Source organism: Nicotiana tomentosiformis, chromosome 6, assembly GCF_000390325.3.
Source record: "Nicotiana tomentosiformis chromosome 6, ASM39032v3, whole genome shotgun sequence".
Classification (NCBI taxonomy): domain Eukaryota; kingdom Viridiplantae; phylum Streptophyta; class Magnoliopsida; order Solanales; family Solanaceae; genus Nicotiana; species Nicotiana tomentosiformis.
In genome coordinates, this window is record NC_090817.1 from 59,628,665 (window position 1) to 59,637,238 (window position 8,574).

At 35.9% G+C, this 8,574-nt stretch overlaps 1 protein-coding gene and 1 long non-coding RNA gene across 4 annotated transcripts; one reads left to right on the forward strand and one right to left on the reverse strand.

The window, feature by feature from the left end:
* Positions 1 to 487: 487 nt before the first annotated feature.
* On the forward strand, positions 488 to 6,816 carry LOC104095868 (S-type anion channel SLAH2-like). Of its 3 annotated transcripts, none has more exons than XM_009602103.4 (7): positions 488 to 757; positions 1,842 to 1,966; positions 2,533 to 2,722; positions 3,530 to 4,024; positions 4,605 to 5,375; positions 5,955 to 5,986; positions 6,076 to 6,816. In XM_009602103.4, the coding sequence occupies exons 3-7, from the start codon at positions 2,549 to 2,551 to the stop codon at positions 6,485 to 6,487; spliced, it is 1,884 nt and encodes a 627-aa protein (XP_009600398.1). In that variant the 5' UTR covers positions 488 to 757; positions 1,842 to 1,966; positions 2,533 to 2,548; the 3' UTR covers positions 6,488 to 6,816. The 3 variants fall into 3 exon arrangements, with proteins under 3 accessions (XP_009600398.1, XP_009600399.1, XP_070033484.1); XM_009602104.4 differs by lacking the exon at positions 488 to 757 and adding an exon at positions 1,573 to 1,705; XM_070177383.1 differs by lacking the exon at positions 488 to 757 and having other exon boundaries at positions 1,580 to 1,966.
* LOC138893318 (uncharacterized) lies at positions 3,324 to 8,299 on the reverse strand. Its single transcript, XR_011408575.1, has 2 exons — positions 8,078 to 8,299; positions 3,324 to 4,065 (listed from the first exon to the last, which is right to left on the reverse strand). It is a non-coding gene; the product is annotated as an uncharacterized lncRNA (long non-coding RNA).
* Positions 8,300 to 8,574: the final 275 nt, after the last annotated feature.

An 8,574-nucleotide genomic window follows, 5' to 3' on the forward strand; every position in this document is an offset into this window, starting at 1 on the left:
TAGGCTGCCTGGATCATACCCCCTTGAGGTGCGGTCCTTCCCCAGACCCTTCGTGAACGCGGAATACTTTGTGCACCGAACTATTTTTTTCTATTTTAAAAGTTATAGATTCATCTTATTATTGACAGTTACTTATTTTTTATGTAAACTCTTTACACCATCGATGTATAAAAGTTAAACTCTTATTATATTATATGGTGTCTTGTGCAACAAATTAGAGTGGTCATCCCAAGAAAAGCCGTGGATTGTACTAATGAACCATCTCAGCCACGGTTTCGTTTAATGCTGAAATATTTTGCTGTATGCAGGGCCACTTTCCATAAGTATAAACAATTGTATATGTCGTGCTTGACTTGAAGATTTATTTTTTAATGTTTTTGACTTTTGTATATAATTGGTTGCTAGGCAGTCTTTTAATCGACGGCTCGAAGATGCTTAATTAGATGCTTTCCCTATTCCTTGGCTGTCTATTTTTGATTTGAAATGAAATTAAATAAATAACCAAATGTGTATACAAATTCGGTTTGAATTCCTCATATTTCATTTTCTTTCATCACCTATTGTTTTTAAATGCAGCTAGAAGAATATATCATTACAAGCTGATAATCAAGCCTGGAGTTTTATGTCATATCTGTTGCTGTGTCCATCTATTTTATATCAAGCTGAAAAATATAATTTAGTCCCAGCGTCTTATTTTGTTGGCATCTGTTAATACCCTTGATTTCTATTATATTTGTCAATCGTTTGACATTAAAAGGTCGGTTATATTATATTTCGTTAATGCTATTTTTGTGGAGAATTGTTGAGTGAATTATGAGTGCGTACCCAAAACTATCAGAATGGAAATTGACTTAATTGAATTACTTGCCGAAAGGACAGAAGCTGCCTAAGTATTATATTTGGTCTGTCTTTGTTTTATGTGATGTTTGCTAAGAATTTATTACATTGTTTGATTTAGTACCTTTTGTGTTGAGATTGTATGAAGTCATATGCAGGTTGCCATTAGACTCTGATGATGTCTTGTGTATCTGTTTTAATTTGGCATTAGTCCCACAGTAGTAGTATTCTCGCTCTTTTGGTCTTCTTTTCTCTTTTTAGCATCCAATCTAACGCCCTTTGTTCTTTACTTCTTTATTTCAATTATTTGAACCCTAGTGGCTGGACTAATTATTGCAATCCGAGTAGGCCCACTAAGGGGTATGATCCTACTGAAATGTTCATCATCTACTTAATCTACTTAATGGTAAATATGGATATTAAGCGTTCCAACGGTCCATGTTCTATGTTTTTGTTAACTGGGAATTCAGATAGATTATTTGGTGAGATCCCTAACCTTTTAAAATTTTGGTAGGTGGATAGTTCTATCTCACACTGCTCTCTCTAACCCCTTTTTAATGATAAGAAATTTAAAATAAAGAAAACAAATTCTTATCAAACTCTTTTAATTCCTAAAGTGTTCAACAATTATACGTGTTGTTCAGCTTATTAGCTGGCAAAGAGTTGCAAATCAAACCCGTCAATAGAATGGAGGACAAATACTCAAGCCTGTACCTGCTATTTTCACCTAACCATGTATAACATGGAAATCTTACACTTTTGACCTTTCTTGGTCTCATATTAATTGTTTGTTTATTTTCTTACTAAAAAGGATATTATTATCTTCATACATGGCAGCTGTATCCATAACGAATATGATATGACTAATGTATGTTTCCAAGAACTTTGCAAGAATCTTCCTATTTATAATGTAGCTGTGTCTTGCAGACTCATGTTTTCCCTCAAAACTTGGTTGTTAATAGTCGACCTTTAGCTGATCTTTCATTGTCATTTATCCCCTTCAGAGAAAAATTCATGTCTTTCTGGTGCTACGAGTGAGAGATTCATTCAATCTCAGTACTTTGGCTGCTTGAAGGTCCATTTTCAACTCCATAAATTGTCTTCATTGAATCAGCGGAACACATAGGAGGTAGGCTTGTCGAAGTTATATCTCTGGCTATGGACCTATGGTAATCAATAGATTTTGCAAAGTATATCAAATGTATATTTTTTGTCATAGAACAGATTGATTGAATAGTTTCTTTCTAGTGGCTACAAATCGTATCAAATACTTCTGTTTTAGGGAGGAATCCTTTTTTCATTTTCTTCTGGTCTGTGCAAAGTAAAAGATGACACAGTTATAGAGAGAATCAATTAAAGAAACGTGAATAGATTGGATTTTTCTGTATCTTTAATTTATTAACTCTAAAAGTTCTGTTTAAATTTGTTATGGAACTCATGTATGAGAAAAAAATGACATTTTGCATCCTATGATATTGGCACAAGCCAACCTTTGAGAATGTCTGCTCATATGAGATCCATGGAACATATACACTATCTACAGATTTTGTTATTTGGGGTGATCCAACCCTAGAATTCGACGGATATCTTACACTATGTTTTTTCCTTCTTTATGCTCGTTGCATACGAAAATAATGTTTATCTTTTCCTGTGTTTGTAGCACGTACCTACTAATAAGATTACTGTCTCTTGCAGATCCTGCAGTATAGCCATGGAAAAAAGTGAAGTGACTAATTCAGCTAGGGATGATTCTACTGAAGTACTTCCACCCCTTATCAAATTCATTTCAGATGAAATGGATGATTTTGATATCATAGTAGATAATGATCATATTAATAATCATCTTGATCAAACTGGATCTAATTTTGTGAACTCATCTATCGGGGTAAGTCTTTGTTCTTATTAATCCTCGAAAAGTAGTCTGCATTCTTCAGTTGTTCTTGATTTTATCCACATCTCGATGGACTTGATGAATCATCGTATCTTGCGATAGTTTGTAATCCAGCTGTTTTTGCTCATGGATGTTTGAAGGACCACTCAATTAAGGTTGTCAGGTTCTACTTCTGGCAGTCTCAACTTACTGTTATGAGCCAACATGTGGATTACAAAAACAAAAACAACTTTGTTGCCTTTAAGGATCACATTTAGAATTTTAAAGAACAGAACAAAAAAACCTTTCCAGACAGACTGTGCCTATAATAGGTAGCTAAAGATCAAAGTCATAGAAGCCATCAGAAATTACATTTAAATGGCTGATTTTTGAACTCTGTGAGATCAAAAATTGCTATCTAAAACTTTTCGTAACAGAAGCACACGTCAAGATTCTTTTCCCTTTCTTTTTAGTCATTTCAGAGTTGACCACAAGCTGGAAGGGACATTTGCACTAGTTTCACTCAAGGCATTCAGATATTAAATCCTGATTAAGCGAGGATAAACTTGCATGTGAAAGCTTATAAGTCAAAGAAAAAAATAAACCAGAACGAATGTTATGGCTAGGGAATTGAATGTCAGATTAATTTCAGCCATTAATCGGAAGTTTTCTGCTGGCCCTAATATGCATATGTTGCTGACATATTGTCTATTATATTCTGATCTTGAAACACTTTACATCTCTGATCTTTGAATCATTGATATTACTCTGTAGTACAGTGTGACATTTGACTTGCCTAATACTCTATATTGATATTTGTAGGGAACTGAAGCCGCTGCTGAACGACAGCATGAAAGGAAGCATTCAGTTTCCATTAGCATGCCACCCTCTCCTTTGGCAGCTCACTCACTAGGCCAAAAAAGAGTTGTCTTCAGTGATAATAATGAGATTATATTCAGAAATATTGACACTTCCGATTTTGCTGCTACATCAACTGATGCTGGTACCAGACATAATAAAAAGGTCAAGTTTTATTCTCAGCCAATGACAAGAAATACTGCATTTCCTGAGCCTCCTGCTATTGGGAAACTTCCCAGTTATTCAGACTTTCCATCAATGAATCCCAAGATTATTAAGAAAAGGGATCCAAGGTTCAACTCTTTCAAAACATGGTCTGGTAAACTTGAGAGACAATTAACAAATTTGCGTGGAAAGAACCAGGAAGCACAGCAAGAGTCGAATACTGCAGAGAGAGAAAATATCCCTGTACATCGATACTTTGATGCGTTGGAGGGACCAGAATTGGACACTCTACGGGTAAGCTTTTCTCCTTGGTTTCGCCCACCCATTTTAGTGGTCTGCTGAAATTTGCTTCAGATGAAGATATCTTTAAAGATTACTAGCATGTGAGATCATGAATGTATCAATGCATTTGCAGTTTTGATCTTTCAAGTAACCATTGCTAAAGAAAATGAAAAAAATGAAAAGCATTTTGAGGGTCTGTTACATGCCGTATTGATATTGTGCACCCGTTTGTACATGACGTTCATCACTTGGTTGAATGAATGCAACCTGCATTGATATTAAAGGATGAACTTATCCTCAGCTATAAGTAGTTTATTTTGTGATGGTATGTTTCTTCATCTAAAGTAAGAGCAAATCCATGTATCTGTATGTCTTTTTTGATTTTAAAGCCAAGAAGTTACATGCCTAAAATGGAACTTGAGTTCATATTGCTTAAAAGATACTAATTTTTGTTGCACTGATGCTTTTGAGATACACATTTCTGCACTTCTACACATGAAATGTCTTTTATTTCTTTCCTTTTTAGTTCGAAAACACAAATATTCTGAATCGAGATGGTAATGTTGGTAACACATGTTTCTTTCCTGTACAGGCTTCTGAGCAAAGTATTCTTCCAGAGGACAGGAAATGGCCATTTCTTCTTCGATTCCCTATTTCTTCCTTCGGTATCTGTCTTGGTGTTAGTAGCCAAGCTATTATGTGGAAAGCTCTGGCCACTTCTCCCTCAACAAAATTCCTCCACATAAGCTTGAACATGAATCTTGTCCTTTGGTGCATATCTGTGGCCCTTATGGCCATTGTTGCTTTCATTTACGCTCTGAAAATCATTTTCTACTTCGAAGCAGTTCGTCGGGAATACTATCACCCGATACGTGTTAACTTCTTCTTTGCTCCCTGGATAGCACTTCTATTCTTAGCACTAGGAGTTCCACCATCAGTTACGAAAAACCTGCACACATCTCTGTGGTACATTCTTATGACCCCAATCTTTTGCTTAGAGCTGAAGATCTATGGACAATGGATGTCTGGAGGACAGCGAAGGCTGTCAAAGGTTGCCAGTCCCGTAAATCATCTCTCTGTCGTTGGAAATTTCGTCGGTGCTTTGCTTGGTGCAACCATGGGACTAAAAGAAGGCCCAATATTCTTCTATGCTGTTGGATTGGCTCATTATTTGGTCCTATTTGTAACTCTTTACCAAAGACTTCCAACAAATGAGACGCTGCCAAAGGAGCTTCACCCGGTCTTCTTTCTATTTGTTGCTGCACCTAGTGTTGCTTCTATGGCATGGGCAGCAATCCAAGGATCCTTTGATTATGGATCTCGGATTTCTTATTTCATTGCCCTCTTCCTTTATTTTTCACTGGTAAGTCATTATGCTAGGCAGATTTAGCATTCAAATACATCATTAACCATTCTAGTCAGCTAGGAGTAGAACAACATCTCTAATTATTTCTGAAAGGTTTATTGACAGTTTCTTTGTCAAGGTTCTTATGAGTAGTTACAAGCTATACTATTCGTGAGAATGCAGTTCAGAAGGTTCAATGTTTATTTTTCTTTCTATGGTCCTTTGATGCTTTCTATCTCTTAAGAGTCAGTCTATCTATTTCACATTTTCAGTTCTATAATATTAAGTTCTTCAAACTATTAGCAACGTGATTAGGTAATATGAGGCTTATTGAACTCTTCAACATGGTTTCTCTGTCTATCGTAATGCAGCTAATGACGTTGAAGTATATATTTTATAATCTAGTAAAGTTTTAGGCTACTGTAGAATTCACACTTCATACAAGGAGGGTTGTGCTGTCACTAGCAATAGAAAATTGAAGATACAAGATTTGATATCAAGTTTCTGAGCTTAAGGAGAATCATATTGCTCACTTTAGTTATCAAAATACTTGATGTTCAAGTGTTAGGCTAATCCTTTATTCTTGTCCCTTTACAGGCTGTTCGTATTAATTTCTTCCGAGGCTTCAGGTATGAGTAATTTGCCTTTGTCCTGAAATCTCTTATTCCTCTTCACCTTTGGCTTAATGTGAAATGCTTGTCTCATTTGTTAACTTCAGGTTTTCATTGGCGTGGTGGGCGTATACTTTCCCCATGACCGGAGCTGCTATTGCCACTGTCAGGTACTCAACAGCCGTTACCAACACAGCGACAAAGTGTCTAGCAGTCATACTTTGCTCTCTTGCTACACTCACAGTAACAGCACTGCTTGTGACAACTATCATCTATGCCTTTGTTCTGAGAGACCTCTTCCCAAATGATATTTCAATTGCAATTAGTGAAAGAAGGCATAAAACAACTGGATTATGGCATCTTAGAAGATTTGGCAGCTCAGATGCCAATGATATTGAGCAATATCTTAAATTTGTAGATTCTTCAGATGCAAAAGACATTGAGGCTTCTCTTACACATCCAAACTCTAGTACCATAGAGTTGAGCACCTCTGCCCCAAATGAAGTCCGTCAACAATGATGTATGCAGTTCCACGACCTTTTTGTTCTTGAAACTTTTCGTAAAATTCTTTAGTTTTAATCAAGTGAGGAACACCAAGAATTTGGCTGTTCCTGTGAACTTGATGGAGAAAAATAAAAGTGAAGGTTCTTGTAATGAGGTACAAACTCTATAGAGATGTAAATGTTCGAGGGTGTTTCCAAATTTCAACTTTTTCCATTTGTGTAAACCGCAGAGATGAGTGTACGTAATGTTTTTGAAGGTCCTTTTATCTGTCAACGTTAGTCCATAGTTGTCTTGTGAATTTTGATGGTTTGCAGGAAATAGTTACATGACACTTTCATCGTTGAGTTTACTAGGTGTCAAATTCGGGGACATAATCATTTATTTTGGTGCCAAACCAAACTTCACTTTCATGCAATGAAAGATTATTGCGCATGTATTAGCTTGCTTTACTTGCAGGCGAAGGTTACTTGCCATATTGGCTCATTGAACAAATAAGAGTACCTTGTGTTAGAATGAAAAATTCTATTGGGTCGAATCTTTTGCGCTCTATTACTATATAATTTATACATGAGTTTTTTATTTAGGCAGATCACCAAATGTGCCATCCATTTTAGTTTTGTAAACCTGTTCGATTATAGATGAAGTTTAAGGAAGAAATAAATATTCTTAGAACTTGTGATCTTATATATGCCATGAGATTTATGTGGCTACTATATTACGTTATTAAAAATAAAATAAGAAATTTAAAGTTAAATTGGCTCTAAATATAAGAAATTATTATTCCTTTGGGAACAAAATGAATCGACACCAAAGTTATGTGAAGATATAACATCACTATAAAAAATAGGATTATTCCGGTGGTTAAATTACGGCGGTTGGTTGAAAGAAACCGCCGCAAAATGGAACACAATACGGCGGCATTCCAGATGCCTGTCGCTCCCAAACGCACATGCAAGTATAGGCGGTCGTACAAGTAATATAATGATAAGAAGAGTGTCGAACCCACAGAGACTTGTGTTAACTACCTCCTAATTTCACTAAAATTAATATTCATTCGAGTCAATCAGAATTATCTGAGAATAGAGAACAGTCCAAAAAGATATCAAAGGACTTGTCTTACATCCCTAGACCCAAATTCACACACACATATATATATGATAGCAACTTTTAGTAATAGCAACAAACAAAATCCAAAAAACAAACATATTGCCTGACCTTCTTGTATGATTTGCGATATTCATACCAACCTCTATGTAAAGAATAAAATCTATCTAGCAAAGAATGAGAACAACAGAAAGAAAAAGAATTCCTCAAGAAGAATACAAGAGATTATATTTAATCTGATATTAAAGAAAAATCTACGATAATATTTAAAGGACCGGAAACATGAATTGAAAAACGCAAATGAAGCACACAAGCAGCTGTGCAAAAAATGAGTTTGAATCAAATCTTGATTCTTGCAAGCTAAAACATTTATTACTTAGAGAAACTAAAACATAGATTAACATAATCTAAGTAGAACGAAGGGGTGAGGGAAGGGGGCGGATAGGGGATGGATTTAACAAAAAGGAGGGTTGGGGAAGAAGAGAAAAGTGAGTGACGTACCTTTTCCGACGAGCAGCGGTTGTCGACGGCTGGGTGGTGGTGGTGGGGGGAGAGGGGGCTGGGGGTCTCAATGGAGGAAGAAGAGAGAAGAAAGAAAGAAAAGAGAAGAAGAAAGAAATGGGGGCGGGGCTGGGGGTTTAAAAGAATTCTGCTACTGATTTCGTCGCAATAATAGCGACTGTTTTGGTCGCAATTTTTTAAAAAAAAGTTAACCAAATTTTAAATAAGGTTGCATCAATTTCGGTCGCAAATGGTAAAACAAAATAGTTTGACTTTTAGTTTCCGACCGAATCTGTCGGAATTTCTTATCCCGAATTTTTGCGCCAAACGTTGCGACCAATGTTGTAGGAAACATAGTTGAAAGAATTTAAAAAAATATAACAAATATTATTTTTGAAATTTCTAACCGAATAAGTTGAAAATTTCCGACTAATTTTTTCGGTCGAAAATTTTCGGGTCCAAATTTGCTGTTTTTTGGTAGTGAGGGTAGAAGAAGA

Excerpts from the sequence above, each read along its gene's own strand:
- LOC104095868 (XM_009602103.4), top strand. The coding sequence starts at position 2,549 with ATGGAAAAAAGTGAAGTGACTAATTCAGCTAGGGATGATTCTACTGAA. Across the intron at positions 5,376-5,954 it reads TCTTCCTTTATTTTTCACTG|GCTGTTCGTATTAATTTCTT; the intron begins GTAAGTCATTAT and ends GTCCCTTTACAG. Across the intron at positions 5,987-6,075 it reads AATTTCTTCCGAGGCTTCAG|GTTTTCATTGGCGTGGTGGG; the intron begins GTATGAGTAATT and ends TGTTAACTTCAG.